Source organism: Cercospora beticola, chromosome 3 (genome assembly GCF_033473495.1).
Source record: "Cercospora beticola chromosome 3, complete sequence".
Lineage (NCBI taxonomy): Eukaryota > Fungi > Ascomycota > Dothideomycetes > Mycosphaerellales > Mycosphaerellaceae > Cercospora > Cercospora beticola.
This window is the reverse complement of record NC_088937.1, coordinates 2,007,905-2,023,401: the sequence shown is the minus strand read 5'-3', so window position 1 is coordinate 2,023,401 and position 15,497 is coordinate 2,007,905. Positions and strand designations below refer to the sequence as shown.

The 15,497-nt window shown below is 52.3% G+C and overlaps 6 protein-coding genes across 6 annotated transcripts; 2 read left to right on the top strand and 4 right to left on the bottom strand.

The window, feature by feature from the left end:
* Positions 1-145: 145 nt before the first annotated feature.
* Positions 146-1,659, top strand: RHO25_004757 (uncharacterized protein; the record flags this gene model as incomplete). Its single annotated transcript, XM_023595670.1, has 5 exons — positions 146-465; positions 511-851; positions 902-1,203; positions 1,257-1,422; positions 1,472-1,659. 5 exons carry the CDS (start codon positions 146-148, stop codon positions 1,657-1,659), a joined length of 1,317 nt encoding a protein of 438 aa, XP_023456729.1.
* Positions 1,660-2,431: 772 nt separating this feature from the next.
* Positions 2,432-4,951, bottom strand: RHO25_004756 (uncharacterized protein; the record flags this gene model as incomplete). The annotated part of the gene is made up of 2 exons (XM_023595669.2): positions 2,432-3,530; positions 3,600-4,951. The coding sequence occupies 2 exons, from the start codon at positions 4,949-4,951 to the stop codon at positions 2,432-2,434; spliced, it is 2,451 nt and encodes an 816-aa protein (XP_023457019.1).
* Positions 4,952-5,665: 714 nt separating this feature from the next.
* On the top strand, positions 5,666-6,138 carry RHO25_004755 (uncharacterized protein; the record flags this gene model as incomplete). The annotated part of the gene is made up of 2 exons (XM_023595668.2): positions 5,666-5,752; positions 5,803-6,138. The coding sequence occupies 2 exons, from the start codon at positions 5,666-5,668 to the stop codon at positions 6,136-6,138; spliced, it is 423 nt and encodes a 140-aa protein (XP_023456731.1).
* Positions 6,139-7,678: 1,540 nt separating this feature from the next.
* Positions 7,679-8,414, bottom strand: RHO25_004754 (uncharacterized protein; the record flags this gene model as incomplete). The annotated part of the gene is made up of 2 exons (XM_023595667.2): positions 7,679-7,796; positions 7,855-8,414. 2 exons carry the CDS (start codon positions 8,412-8,414, stop codon positions 7,679-7,681), a joined length of 678 nt encoding a protein of 225 aa, XP_023456724.2.
* Positions 8,415-11,164: 2,750 nt separating this feature from the next.
* Positions 11,165-12,262, bottom strand: RHO25_004753 (uncharacterized protein; the record flags this gene model as incomplete). The annotated part of the gene is made up of 2 exons (XM_023595666.1): positions 11,165-11,812; positions 11,876-12,262. 2 exons carry the CDS (start codon positions 12,260-12,262, stop codon positions 11,165-11,167), a joined length of 1,035 nt encoding a protein of 344 aa, XP_023457014.1.
* Positions 12,263-12,393: 131 nt separating this feature from the next.
* RHO25_004752 (uncharacterized protein) lies at positions 12,394-15,446 on the bottom strand (the record flags this gene model as incomplete). Its single annotated transcript, XM_023595665.2, has 7 exons — positions 12,394-13,022; positions 13,403-13,652; positions 13,713-13,912; positions 14,020-14,728; positions 14,786-14,905; positions 15,057-15,230; positions 15,378-15,446. The coding sequence occupies 7 exons, from the start codon at positions 15,444-15,446 to the stop codon at positions 12,394-12,396; spliced, it is 2,151 nt and encodes a 716-aa protein (XP_023457015.2).
* Positions 15,447-15,497: the final 51 nt, after the last annotated feature.

Genomic DNA, 15,497 nt, shown 5'->3' with positions numbered 1-15,497 from the left:
AAACTCGCCAGATTCCCCGAGCATCCTCCGCGCGCTGACCTCATGTTTCGTGCCACTTGCGGCTATGGTGCACCGTACCACCATCGCCCTTCACAACGACGCGTCCAGTCACTTCCCATTCATCTCTGCGCGTAAAACAGCCAGTATGCTGCGTACCACATGGGACACATCAGCACCCGGCGAGAACATGAAAATGGCATTCACCTGTTTCGGCTGTAGGTTGCCGCGGATGACTTCACCTCTCATCTGCGGCCGTCGTTTTCCTACCCTCCCTTACACTCGTCCACACACCATGTCCAGCACCTCACACGAAGACGCCATTCTGGAAGAGCAGACACTTCCTAGGTACAGTCAGAGAACATATCTTCCTGTAAGAATCGGCGATGTTTATGGTACGCGATATCGAGTCGCTGCCAAGCTTGGCTATGGAGCATACTCGACGGTCTGGCTCGCAAGAGATGAGAGGTACGACACAATCTTCCTAGCTACGGCGTCACTAAATCATCGCAGATCACAGCAGTACGCAACTCTCAAAGTGTGCATAGAGAACGACAGCACGGACTCGCCCGTTTCGAACGAGATCAACATGCTCAAGCACTTGCAAGACTTTGCCCGGTCCGTCGTTCACCCAGGGACAGACTTCGTACGCATGGCATCAGACGTCTTCGAAATCGAGACCAAGACTGGTAAACATACCTGTATCGTCTCCAAGCCTCATGGCTGCAGTTTGAGGAAAGTGCAAGAGTACATCGCACCCGGAGCTTTGTTGAAGAGCATCATCAAGCCCAATTTGCACCGTCTGATTCTTGCCCTCAACTTCCTGCATGCTACTTGCGATGTGATACACACAGGTACCACGTTTTTGACTGCGCCTTTAAAGTCGCTGCTGACCGAGCTTCAGATCTATCACCACAGAATGTATTAATGCAAGCGGAGCATGAAGACATTTTCAAAGACATTGAAGCAGCTGAGATTTCCAATCGAAGTCCGTCAGTTCAGAAGGTCGAGCGTAATGTTATTTTTCAATCTCAGCAACCCCTCGTCGGTATCTCCACCTACCCGGTGCTCACAGACTTCGGCCAAATGAGGCGTGCGGGACCAAACAATACGGACTGCATCATGGCCGACATTTACCGCGCACCAGAGGTCCTCCTGAAGCTTCCTTGGAGTCATCCGGTAGATCTTTGGTCTCTTGGAGTCATGGTATGGAAGCCGATGCCATGTAAAGGGTTCGCTCGACTGATTCCATTTCGCAGACCCTAGAACTTCTCGAAGGCAAGAATTTGTTCAAACCAATTGACCATGTGCATCGCCAATATGTTCTCCCGTTGGCACTAGCTCAATACATCGGCTACCTTGGTCCCCCGCCTCTCAGAATACTGAGAGATAGCCCAGTCATGGCAGAGTACTTCGACAGTCAAGGTGCGGATGGGCTATCATCATGTTTAGCATGTTTACTGATATTTTGTAGGCAATTGGAACTCTGAGCCACCGATCCCTTCTACTTCGCTTGAAGAATTCGTTACGACTATCACCCCTGGCGAGGAGAAAGACCTGTTCCTCCGCTTTGTACGAAGACTCTTGACCTGGGATCCGCATGATCGAGCAACCGCAAACGAGATATTTACAGATCCATGGCTCATGAAGACTTTCGATTGAACGCTCTGAAGCGGTTGTGAGGCCGTGTGCGGTAAGTGAGTCCTCAGGTCGACGGCTATTTCGTCCGTTCGCCTATCCGGTAAGTCTTCAGCGTCACCGAATAGCTCGGTTGGATGCATTGAAGTCCTGATCATCTCGCCCGAAGCGTTCTGCTCAAGCTCTGCCTTCCGTTTCCACGTTCAACATGTCTCTTTTCGCCCGCAAAGTTCCATTGGTGAGGACGATTTTCGGTAGATTCGGCTTCACGCCACGGCCCACAAACACAAATTTTGCATTCATATTCGCTTTATTGCGCTTCTTGACCTCCTCTACAGCTTCAGACAGTGGATGATGGATGGTTGTTTTCGACGAGTGAGTGGCGTCGCAGCGAGTTGACACAAGACGCGCGTCAATAGAATGAGTATACCGAAGGTAGTCGAACGTAGAACTGTCTGTAAGCGACATTAAACATTCGATTTGGGCATCTACACACTTTGCCCTTTCTCGCCCTCCCTTCTATGCATCTAGCCTGCTACATCTCGAGCTGCAGTCATCACCACAACATCTCCGACGAACTAGTCCTCAAGCCCAAGCTACTTGTACTACTACTCGCACTCCTCTGCATGTAAAACGCTCGGATCGGCGAAGGTGGAGCAACGATTGGCGAGCCGCCCGGACTCTCGAGCTCACAGCCACCACCAAAACTTGCTACTCTCGCCGGTGATCCTCGATTCCTGGATGGCGTTCGAACAAGAGCAAAATAATCTCCACTACTGCTGTTGCGTTTGTGGAGTCACTTTCCCTTGCCTCCCGGAGGAGCGAAAGGCTTCTTCGAGGGAGATTGCGAACGCGACTGTGCTCTTGAGCCAGGCCTCTGAGGCAGCTTCGTTGGAGAACCTGACCGGTCCCTCCGAGACGAGGATGACGAAGAAGTCGGTCGGGCTTGAAGTGCGTCGTCGACCTTGTCCGCAGCTTCTTCGGCCTTGCTTGCGGCCAGATCGATGATGGCGCCACTTCTACCCATAGCATCGGTGTCTTCGTCATTCAGACTCGCCACAGACGCGTAAGACTGATCTCCGGTCTTCGGTGCCTCGTTCTCCTTGTTCGACTTCTGCTCGCGATCGCTCTCCCAGTCGACCGGCATACCATCCTTGACTCCAGGACGTGAATCCCGAGAGGCCTCGAGTACAGCATCCTGCTTGCTCTCGCTCTCTGCGTTAGAAGTGCCATCAGCTGGAAGGAGATCCTGATTGACACCGCCGTCAGCCGGTGCTTGTGATGTACCATCTCGTACGCGCTGCTTGATGTAGTCGATACCTTCCTCATGGACTTTCCCGGGACTGAAGTCATCCTGCTTCTCATTCACGCGTGGAGAGTTGGCAGCGGTATCCTCCTGGTCCACCGACTCATTCTCGAGATCGTTCTCGCTCTTGAACCATTTGTCGTCGCGAGGGGTCGACGCGCCGCTCTTTTTGCTTGGTGACGATGTGCCGTTCGTGTTGGCGGGCTGCAGCTTCTTGCCTTGTTGTTTTGCCTCCTCCACGATATTCTTGCCGGCTTGCTGAGCGTTACCTGCTGCCTTCTTACCAGTCTGCTTCGCCTCCTCGGCAAGATCCTTGCCGGCTTGCTGCGTGTTACCAACTGCCTTCTTGCCGGATTGCTTTGCTTTGGACGCTGCGTTATCGATCTGCTCTTCCAAGTCCTGAATCTGGCTGCTGAGTTTGCGGCCAGCCTTGTAGGAACCTGATCTGAATGCCTGAACGTCTCGGCGCAGCTGTTCTTGGACATCTTTACGGTCTAGCTTGGCAATTTTGGCCTCGAGTCTCTTGCCTGCCTCCTCAACCTTCTCTTCGGTCTTCTTCTCGCCTTCTTTGGCAGATTCGACTACTTGCCTGCGAGAGATGTTAGCAAATCACTTATCACGAGTTCGTAGGTCAGCGGTCATCAGGTTTGATACTTACTTCGCGCCTTGAGAAGCAGTTCGTGGCTTGCCTCTCCTCAAGTAGGCCTTGTAGAAGAATCGTGCGAAGAGGAAAGTCAAAGGAGCCAAGTAGAACAAATTCAGAATGATCGCGAAAGCCTCTCCGGACGTGTCGATGCAGTTGACGCGAGTCCAGTCAGTTCTCCAGCGTGTCTCGTACTTTGGCACGCCTGGGATGTGGTCCTTGAACTCCTCAATCTTTTGCTCCATAACTGGATTTAGTGGCTGGTTGCGCTTATCGTGAACATTTTCTGCTAGCCCTTCCTCGCCGAGCGCTCGGAGAAGCATCTTTTTGCCCAAAGCCGCCCAAGCAATGGCAGAAGGAGTGGCCACGGCCTCTGAGATGACGGACGTTGCGGATTGGGCTTTCGATGTAGCGCTTGATACCACCGAGGAAATGGTGTGAACAACCTGATATGGAGTCGCGATTGGGATGTCATACTGCACGAACAGATGCGCTGCGGCATATGAGGCGCCCCAAAGGAACTGAGCAATTTGCAAGGATGTCAGAGATCGCTTGATCGCCTGTGGAACTCGGTATCCGAGAGCGCTGAGAGTGAAGTAGGTGTACATCAACCCGTGGATGAAGGAGTTGACGAAGACGAACATCCAGATGGGCGGGCTCATGTAGCGAATGCCGGCCCACATACAGAGCATGGCACCTGCGTGGTGGTATGTCTGTAAAGTAGCGCTTCGCTTTCCCTTTGCCAGGATGATCAATGTGTCGACGACCTCGTAGAATTTGCTAATGTAGAAGAACCAGCCCCAGAATGCCAGGCCCTCGTTCCACAAACGACCAAAGTCGGTCGGGTCTGGATTGCCATCGTAGCCCAGACGAATTGCAGTGTTCTTGGCCTCCCAGATGTTCAGCGTTGTGTTGAAGGATGTCGCATCTCCCAGTCCTCGAGGCCCGTGGATCTTGCACAGCGCATCCGCCATTCCTGCCATGCCGTGCTCATTATTGAAGCCGGGCCAAGTGTGCGCAAACGCTCTGCACATGGCCAGGAAAGTCGCAACCGAGTAGACAGTGAGGATGGCATTGTGCAGAACGACGAAGTACCGGAACCACCATTGTCGCGCGACGGCCCAAGGCTTGTGGTTGCGCTTTCGGTTGTAGGCGTTCAGAAGGAAGACGGTGACGATGTAGGCGGAGGCGAAGGCAATGGGCACCTGCGGCTTGAGGGCGGCATTGAAGAGGTCCTTATCAATGCCGAACGGCGCGCGAAATGAGCGTTCTCGTACGGGCGGCAGCAGCGTGTGAGGCAGCGGTTCGGGGCGCAAGGCGGAGAGAGTGAAGGAGGGCCATCGCAAGTAGACTTGCGGGCCCGACATGGCGGCGGCGGTGGTGGTGTGTCGCGTGTCTCGTGTCTCGTTCGGTGGTGGTGCGTATATCGGTGCGTTTCAACAGCGAGACAGCTCGACGCGTGGGGAACGACGCGATCCCAGCTGTGTGCGCCTCTTGCTGTGTTTCGGGCGGCGCGACTTGCGGTGGGCGATCAAACTGCTATCGCATGGTGCGGCAAGGACAGGATGGGGTGGGGAGAAGAGAAGTGCAGTGGATGGTGGTGAGGACGATGATGGTGCGAAATGCAGGCCGATGCTGGGAATTCGGCCGTGTCGCTAACTGTCGCATCGTAATCGTCGGCGCCTGCTCGTGTGGCTGGAGAGCTTCAAATCCCGTCACGCAAACATCACATTTTCTGTCTGTCGACGCCGACGTCATGCAGCGAAGCTTTAATTTTGCCCTTCATCATCACTTTCTACAGACAAAGCCATTGCAACTGCGATGACGACGAATACGCTTGCCATGTGCCGCTCCACTGCCCTCCTGCTCCTCTGCATATCATCCGGCGCTTCCGCGTGAGTACTTGCAGCGCAGCAAGATCCATTCCACTGTTACAAACAAGCTCTCCTGCACCTCCTGCACCTCCTGCACACTCTCCTGCTTGCTTCAGGATCAAGTAAAAAGCCACTTCCAACTCCTTCCCACATTTCCCACCTCTCCAACTAGCGTCCTTTTCATCAATCCACCCGCACCAATCAATCATGTCTGCCACTACTCCAAACAACAAGAACGGAGCCCAAGGTGAGAAAGCTGCCGAGGAGGTCAAAGGCGGCTTGAGAGGACTCAACGTACGTGGTTGCCTTATTCTGCAAGAGCATATATTCACGTAAACGTGTAGAGCTTGGCCGAAGGCATCCGCAAGAACATCAACACTTTCGCCGACGACCTTATTGGCAACAAGAAGACCCACGAATCGACCGGTTTCTCCAGTGATGCCAAGTTAGCCGGGAAGGAGGTCGAGGACGCGGTCAGCGGAAGTTTAACCACTACCACCACGCACCCAACGACAACGACTGATGCCGCTGCACCGGTGCCTGCGACGAATGCTACGGGTACACATGGTGTGAGCGATTCGACGACTGCGGGCCATGCGCCGGCACCTGCTGCTGCTCCTGTCGTGAGCGGTTCGACTCCTGACAGCCATGCTACTGGTCAGCCTGTTGTCGGCAAATAGATGGGCACACAGAAAGACGAGCTGTCTGTGACTTGAAGTGGAAGAAGATGATCTGATACCCTAGAATGAGCTATGCGATGGAAAACAAAATGCAACTGCTCTAACTTTCAAGTGATCCTCGTTCCTGCTCACATTCGATCCACAATGGATGCCTCCCAATCTGACTAGCTTAGATCTGCTTCAGAACACCAACACGAGGCGGAGGGGCCCTTGTAATATGGACGTCAAACATATCGAAACTTTGCAGCTACCTATCGTCGCTCATGCTGGAGCTCCCGGGTGCACAGCGACTGTCGCTCCAGGGCCGTGGTTTATCTCGCTCTGAAGCCCAAACTCCTCATCGCCTGACGCATTATCCTGTCTAACTCTCCAGGCATGCTGCACACCCATTTTCAGACTGATCAGCCTTTCGCTCCTCCTCCGCATGCATATGTTTCAAGTCATCAATAGCTTCTCGTAGCGCAGCCAACGCCTCATTGGCTGAATTGTCTTCGCCAGAGGAATGGCACCGCGATACAATACACCAAAGTGCTTCAGCTTGATTGCAACACTCGATGGCTTCTTCTCAGCCTTCTAATTGTGCTGCCAAGGAGGATCGGCGTTTTCATGCAGATGTAGCAAGAACAAGCGCCATACGCAAGAATTGCCTTATATGTCTCGATGCATTTGTCTAGCTTGTTGTTGTTGTAGTGTTGCGCCGCTTCGTTGAACCAATTACAGAAGTGCTGATCGTAGTTGTAGTCATGTTGGAAAAGAGTGGCGAGGAGTGGGCATTGGGTCACGAAGCAAAGGTTATGAAGTGAGTGAGTTGAAGTGACAGCTGGCATATGGCTTTTGACGCGACATAACCTGTCAACTGACTAGAGGTCTTGCAGATGCGAAGCGAACTGTTAGAGTTGCATAAGAAGTGATGTCGTGAGTGAGGCGCCGTCTCTACCGTCCGTCTTCGGGCCAAAGACTACGAACTTGACGATTGCTGCGCAGTGAGCATGGAGGTGAGCCTACGAAAGCACCAAATGGTGTCGATGAACTCCCAGTACATACTTTCGAAGTGATCGAAGCTCGCAAGCAGCACTTTTGCACTGGAGGTTCGCTGGAAGTTGCAACGGAGTAGGTCGAACATGTGGCAGGTGCGTGGTGTTTGTTTTGACCTCACTTCATTCCGGTCGAACCGACTCCGCTCTACTTGCCAGCTACGATCTCTCCTCTTCGTTCTCATATCGGCTGCACGGAAGTGAACAACTTCAGGTGAGTTGACATACACTTTAACTTGTGAGAGAAAGGTGGAATGCCATGAAAGCAGTGTATAGGCAGATTTTGGGCCGAAAAGCAGTTTTGGGGTGCGCTGCAACTCTTGATATTTTCGAGATATCTGTTCGTATCAAAGGCAGTATTCAGATCGAAGTCGAAGTCTGACTGCAGTTTGCGGCATACGAGTCCGCTGCTGTGAGGTTGTCCTCACGTGTCTGCCGATGTGGGGAATTTGCCTTGTGATGCATGCCAACACTTTCACTCAACCCCAATCACCGGTGATGCCACATCACAAATCCTTCAAAGGTGTATTTTCATTCTGCTTTCCACCATCTCCATGCACTCGCACGTGTTCTTTGCCGGCCACTTTGTCTTTCTCGAAATATGCCACTTCCTCGGAGTCCATGCTACAAAAGTGAAAATGTTAGCACTCTTCACTGACTTCACATACCATATTATACTTACTGTTTCATGACATTATCAGCTTGCCAGCGTTTAAAGCTAAAGCCTACACCCTCGTGAGAATAATCCCGATCGTTAGCTTGGTCTTTGTGGTATTTAACCCTCACAAAACCAGCATCTTCACTCCCAGGCTCGAGACTTAAGCTCACAAGAGCATTGATCGTTGCTGTTTTGGGGATGATCTTGAATGTCCAGCTCTGTTCGTTCTTAAATTGAATCAGATTGTCCTCATTCTTGATGATTTCGTAGCCCTCGTTCTTGGAATCCTTAAACAGCTTGGGGAGAGCGAACCACTGGCCAGCCATCTTGTAGCGATCGTTGGCGTAGACGAATTGATCATCGTATACACAGTCTGGCGTGTAGCGTTCCACACGCTTGATGGTGGGTTGGCATGAGTAGAGAGCGATAATGTCGTCGATGAGAGCTTGACGAGCTGGAGAGAGGGGAATGGATGCTGAGGGGTTGGGTTTCATGTCCTCCGTTGTCGTTTGTTGGCGGACTTCATGTTGCTCGCCTGGAGCGTTGGCTGGAGCTCCGGTTGCGCCGACGCTGGTGGAGGCCATTGTTCTTGTGGGTGCGGTGATTGTAGAGACTTTTGTTTGATATAAGGAGTTCGGAAGTCCGATTGGCCTGAATCGCGATGTCTGAAGTGTGCGTGAGACGATGGGTTGCAACCTCTTAGCAGATTGCATGAATGTGATTGAGTATCTCAAATGCAATGTAGGAGAGGACAAAAGGTGGCATATACTTGACCCATAGCAATTCATAGAGAGCTCGACGTCTACGCGTCGTTGTGACGTGTAATGATCCTGCTACGTGCAGCTCTTTGTGTCTCGGTGGCGGCCATTCCGACCATGCGGTGAGCTGCAGCGGCTCGATTCGAAGATTGCGGGCTATCGTCCCTCCGATGCGGGTGCGCTGGCTGTGTCGATGACACATCGTTGGTCGATGAAGTGCTCATTTGCAACCAGTGATGATGTGCACTAATGACGCACTACGGCTCCAATAGGCCAATGCCAAGCTCAAAGAGCATACTGCACAGTAAAGATTCTTGCTTGCTCGTCTGTAAGTGAGAACAACCATAAGCAGTGTCAGCTCCTGTCGTGCAAACAAAAAGTCATTCAATGCTCAAGCACAAGAGAGAAGTTGGCTTTGGTGGGGCAAAAGTCACTCAATTTCAAATCTTGGCAAAAAGAATGTTTTCTCAAGGTCGTACCCGGAATCTGCATTGCTATTAGGCACTGCGGGCTTATGACACTGAGTGGATGAACGTACCGAACCGCTATTGCACTGTTAGGACGACGTAACGAATTGTGACGATGCGTTGATGCTTACGGGTTCCCGGAAAGTTCTGATGAATCAGAATCCGATGTGATAACCGCTACACTATACCTTGAGGCGAGTCAGTGCTGAATTCTCAACAGGTTTGACAAGGTGCGACACTTACAACCACGAAGGTGTGCAATCATTGGTTGATTGATGGCAGCACAAATCCAATGCTAGATATGAAGCTGAAATTGAATTGTGCCGATCTTTGGCCGAACGAAGAGCGATCACAAATTCGAACCAACGGGCACGAGAGAAGTAGAGAAATGCACCCGCCTCCACCGGGCGCTAAATGATGCAATTGTTCGAAGAGTGCATAAGGCAGCATGGAGTTCTCGAACTGATGAGTTCCACATCATGGCCGATCGGCCTGTGCTGGAGGTAGATCCTTCTCCAGATGACGGCTATCAAAACGCTCTTGTCACAAACTGTGGAAGCGTCCAAAATGCAGAGGCTGCACCAACTTCGCACCTACCTTCCCCTCGAAACCCGAGAGTGCTCCAGGTCAAGTAGGTGCGCGGAGCACTACTACCGCGGAGGTAAGAGCACACAAGGAAAGGCACCTGACCTGGGAAGTGGCCATTTTTCCATCTCGACTTCGGCTTCACGCTCACAGACCGAATCCCCGCTCGACAACAGCGAAGTCCACCTGCTAAGTGGCCCGAGCGAAAGCTGGACGCCAATAGATGACCACCATCGGGATGGGCGACCCATAGATGTGACTGGCCACAAAGTGCATGGCCAACAGATTTGTTGAACAACCTCTCAGATTGGCTGATGGCTTTAGAATAGTTCTTCATGCGATGTGGAAGCTACTTGACCTGGCACTAATAAAGCCTACGAGCGACATTACTACTCAGAACCAAAGTCAACTGGTCACAGATTCGGCGAGTCACGCAGTCTACTAGTGGCGGGTGCGTGTCCAACCCAAACTCCTGCCATCAGACAACGCCAACACAAGAATCGGCCAATCGCACAATCCGCCATTGGCCAATTGTACCCTCACCTTATCGTGGAACACACACAGACTTTCGACTTCAGTCTCAGTGGATTGTCAATAACCGAATCTCCAGTCTCCACAATCCGTCGTCGACAGGCTGTGCGATCGAAGTGGTAATTAGAACGTATAGACTTTCGATGATTGATCTCTCCGATGTAAGCGCCATACTTGGATGATTGGAGGGGAAGAGAGAATAGCTACCAGCGAAACAGAGTAGATTGCTATAGGTAAACACGTTGCGACAGCAGAAGTCTGAAGCCAGCGCCCAATATGCCTCAGGTAGGATATATAGAAAGAGCCTGCAGACAATCTGGAGGGTCTCATGTCATGCGTTCATTATGCCCTAAGATTCACTCCAAATCTCTTCTGAAAACCGTCCACATTATGATAATTAACTCTCTCTTCCACGAGGGTCTCCCGGAAGGCAGCACAATTCCACTTCCCGCGTTCTTTCCCTAACATTGCGCGAGCAAGATCGAGGCCCAGATCTTGAATCGAGACAGTTGATCGGCCCTACGTGGTCGGATACTGAACCGATTGAAGAGGCTGTCAGAAGGAGATGATTCTGACGATCTCTTTAGTATCTGGATGAACACGCAGCGCGAAGCGGTAGTGAAATTTGCTGCCCGAAAATAAATCCTGGGAAAGGACCGAGCGACTCAAACTCTGGATCATCGAGATATATTTGACCTGATCCATTTCTAACCCTGATGCCACTGTGCAGTCCAAATTCACAAAGCGACAGGCGCCAAGAGTCTCACATTGTCGTGAAGAACGAATAAGTGGATCATCTCCAATGGAATGAGATAAGAATGGCCTGGCATCTAATCACTCCGGGCAGCACTGCGTCGACCAGATCCTCAGAGCAACGGTCGCCAAGGCTTTGGACACAGTTGCGAACGATGAGCAATAATTCTTTTCTGAGATGTTGAACCAGTATCAACACGACTCATATCTACCCCTAGTTGCAGTGGCAGAGTCGATACTTCAGAGCGACGGGCGCCAAGCCTTTGACACAGTCGTGAAATTCCAAGTGGTGCAGAATCTCTGAATAGTCGAAGCGAGCCTGTGGGACCCGAGCTCATCGGGAAAGTCCATGATGAGGAGCCTCGACCATGCAATAGAAGGGAATGCAACGTCCGCGATTTGATAATAATGTTCGAACTTGCCTCGACCTTTGCAAGGATACGACATGAGGCAAGCGAACGGGCTCGAGAAGCTGCTAGAAAGTAATTTCAACCGGGTATCAGGAATGTGAAGATTTTCAATCTTTTCCAGCTCTGCTTTGAGGCGCTTCTGGAAGTGGTCGAGAACAGCCCCGTCCCCAGCTGGCCACACTGTGCTAACGTCGATTGTTGCCGGTGGCGCGGAAGCAGGATCGTATGCTCGAACCTTTTGGTCAAAGCGTGCAAATCGCGCTGCGAGGTCGGGTGACATGGCAGCCTGGAACTCGTCCAGCACCTGATCAACGGGTGCGTCGATAAATTGATCAGATAGAAGGCTTCTTGCAAACTCCTGAGACAGATAGTGGACGTTATCGTATTCGTCATAGTCGAGAGGCTCATGGAGGCGCCATCTTGTGTCCTCAAACAGGAGCTGGAGCTGCATTTCCGCGGATTCAACATCTGATATCAACTGTGTGGACCAGTACAGGAGATTGGATGTCTGTCATAGTTGATGAACGCCGAGGCATCTGACATATTCACGTTGCACAAGAGCCCTCTCATCATCCAGGAGCTCGTTCGACTCATCAACGTCTTCCTCTTCCACTTTCACTTCCACATCGTCAGGGACGGCTTCAGCAGCGACCAATTCAGTAGACACCCGAACGCTCGTAGAAGGCGCTGAACTGGCCTTGTTGAATGAGCATGTTTGCCTCGAGGACCCGAAGCCCGTCGATTTGGGCCCGTGGACATTATCTGCGTCCAGGTCTTCGTCCATGCGGTCAACATCGTCATTCCAGCTAGGAGCAATTGACGATCGAACAGAAGAGCGTGCCACGGAGCCATTTACATCATAGGTATCTGTGCGATCACCAGGATTCCAGCCTTCATCCATCGGATCAGCCTCACGGTTGCTGTCCATCGCAGCAGAGTCACGACGAGAGCTAGGTCTGCCGTGCCATGGGTCACCGACGCCGCGTGGGGCAGGTCAAGACGCATGTGGAGGAGTGGAGGAATGCTGCGACGAGCCTGCGCTGCGAGCCAACCTCGAACTCAAAGAGGTGCGAGAGGCTTTGGGAGAATTTGTGCGTGAGATGGCGGTGGCCGGACGTCGGGCTTATTATAAGCAATTGGAGTCTTGCGTTTGAGAGCCCAGTGGTCGGTGAACGGGAAAGGCACATTACTCGGCTCAAAAACAGCGCGCAGAATAGTAGTGCCCAAGGTTACGGGATCAGTGTCCTCGAGGGCGAACGCCATGGCCTGATTACGATCGTCTTGCTGTCGTTCTGTTTCCGATGCAAAAGCCCACATAGGCTGCTGTGGAAGTGCACCGCCTAGTGCTGCGGGGGGTGTGGTCTCGACGTTCTGAGGCTGGTGGGAGTCGGCCGCGACTGACAGCACCTCTTTGATGAAGTCTTGATCTTCAAGGAATCCAAAAGCCTGCAGGAAATCATGGTGTCTTCTGCGGAAAGATGCCACGACGTGTGCTTGTGCTTGGGGGTAATGCTTTGAGGCTCGGAAATCTGCCACAACACCATCAAAAGTCTCAGGCTTGCAATGATGCCGCAAAATCCGAATGCAGGCGTGATATCCAGCCGGATCCTGGGTTTCGATACTGGCGCCGGGCAGCGCACGTTTAAATGAGTTGCAGAAGGCGATCATAGGATCCATGGGCTTTCCAGCTTCATTGATGTCAGGATCACGTCCCTTGGACTGAGGACTGTGCAAACTCTCTGCGACAGTCGATGGCACCGGCAGGTCGAGGAGGACGGGGCTACTACCGGAAACCAAAACAGAAACCAGGATTGAAATTCCGTGCTCGTTTGCCCGTAGAATTCGGGTACCCTTTCGATCCTAGTATCTCCACCGTGTGCAGCGCAGCTAAGGTGCCCTGTCTCGACAAGCCAGCAGCTGCGGGATCCAGTTCGCGAGGAAGATTGCAAAGTGAATGTACTTTCCAGTTTCCGTTTTGCTGTCCGCAACTAGGACGGGGATGACCGATGCCCAGAGTTCATTTTCCTCGTAGAAGCCAGTGGCGAAAGGGTATACTGGAAATCTGTACCGAAAGCCACTGGGACCTGCGCTCGCGCTTCTGGGTCGTTCTCTGAAGCCCTCAAATTCGCGACAAACCGCTCGAAATCAGCAGTAGCCAACTTCGAACGAATGATGCGAGTCGCAGCAATACATCGCAGCTTCATATAGGGCGCGTCGACGCGAACATTTCGAGCCGCACACCACTGGTGCATCGCATCCAGTGGTACAATGGACGCGCGATCTTCATAAGTCTGCACAAACTTGGCGAATTCAGTGACCTTTATCAGAAGATTGTCAGCACGAATGCAAGATTTGGCCGTATGAAAATGGGTGCTTACGACAGCATTGGCGTGTTCCGGAGCCTTCGGTTTGGGTTTCGCTGCTCGAATCTGAGCATTCACAGCATCGGAGTCCACTTGCTTGCTCGCCCCTAGAAAAATTGAAGGCTGAAGAGGTGGCAGATCAGGCACAGGCTGCGATCGATCCGCACGGAAACGTCCTCCGAGAAGGGTATCTAGAGGTGACTGATCGTACAGAGCTAGATGAAGAGGGGGGACTGCATCTGATCGAGGGTATCTATCGTGTTTCCAGCGGAGAAGGAATTATTGTTCATGTCGTTGTTGATGACTGAAGAGCTAGCCGCACTGCCACGAGAGTCATGATTCGGGTCAGGGCTCATGGAACGTAGTCCAGCAGATCGGAAGTTGCTTTGAGGCAGAGGGTGCGGAGATCCTAGAAGCGAGCCGAGAGAGGGTTGCCTTGAGGGAGTCGAGGGATCTTGCTGAAAGCCGCTGGAAAATTCCTTCTCTGCAGCCTTGCCAGATGTCGCTGGGCGTAAGACTTCGGTGCGAGGATGGAGGTGAGCAGCAGAAGCATCTTCAGAAGTGGCACTGCTTGACAAGGGAGTGAGGCCACGGTCTACTGGCGGCGCTGTGAATGCCCCAGTTGGAACAGCCGGCAGCGTACCACTCAGTGCAGCAGGAGGCGCGACTTTCTTGACTTGCTGACGCTGGCTGGAGTCGACTGCGACAGCTAACGCTTTCTTCAGAAAGTCTGGTTCGTCGAGAAAACCCGCGGTCGGTAGGAAATCGCGATGCGTATTCCGGAAGGACTCCAGGACATGCGCTTGTGTAGGACGATGTTGTTCTGAAGCCGCCAAGTCTGTGGCCAATCGCTCAAAGTCCACATCACTCAATCGCGAGCAAAGCACGCGCGCGGTGGCAATGTTTCGAAGACTTGTTTGAGGTTCATTGACTTGGAGGTTGTGCTCTGCGCACCATTCGTGAAGAGTTGGAAGAGGCACCACAGGTTCCGTATTCTCGTAGCTTCGAATGAAGCTCACGAAGCCAGCAGCCTTTTTTTGTCAGTACGAAAGGTGAATCGTAAAGTGTCAGTGACGTTGGGGACTTACAGTGAACCTGACCTGCTCTTTCGCCTTCGACTGAGCCTGAGCCTGAGCCTCTACTGCTTGAATCTGTGCATTTACAGCGGCAGAGTCTACGAGCTGAGCGGCGTCTTTGAGAATGGAATACTGAGGTTGCGGCGAGTCAGCCAACGCCTGCGAGTGATGCGGTCGAAATGAGCCTCCTACATGTAAGGTGGACTCAGAGGGAGGCTGATCATGACGCGGCCGCTTTGCAGGCGGTTCACTTGTCAAAGATGGAGATTGAGAATCCGTAAACAGTCAAGGAACGGATGGCCGAGCAGGAGCGGGCAGAAGGCGGCGCAAAGGACGACGTCGCGAGGAGTTCGTCTGGTCCGCTGGAATTTGGGGAGCCATTGGGGCCCATCCGCTTGAATACCACCTCGTGGCGGCCGAAGTCGAAGAAAGAATAAATGTCGGACGAAACCGAGTCCTGGTGGTGAGCGAAGTGAAGAGACTTGACTTCGGTTGCTTGAAGTGACCACAGTCACTGACTCTATCACTTGGTCCAGAAGTGACCAGAATTAGGTCACTGCTATGAGCTGGGCCAACATGATCTCATGAGCAGACGTCTGGCCACTTTCTGCATAAACTTGGACTCTGCCACCTCTTTTGATTCGTCCTTGATCTCGACTACAACCCAAGCCATGGCAGGACCCAGTTCCAAAACTGGCAAAGCTGGTGATCAGCAGGTCACCAA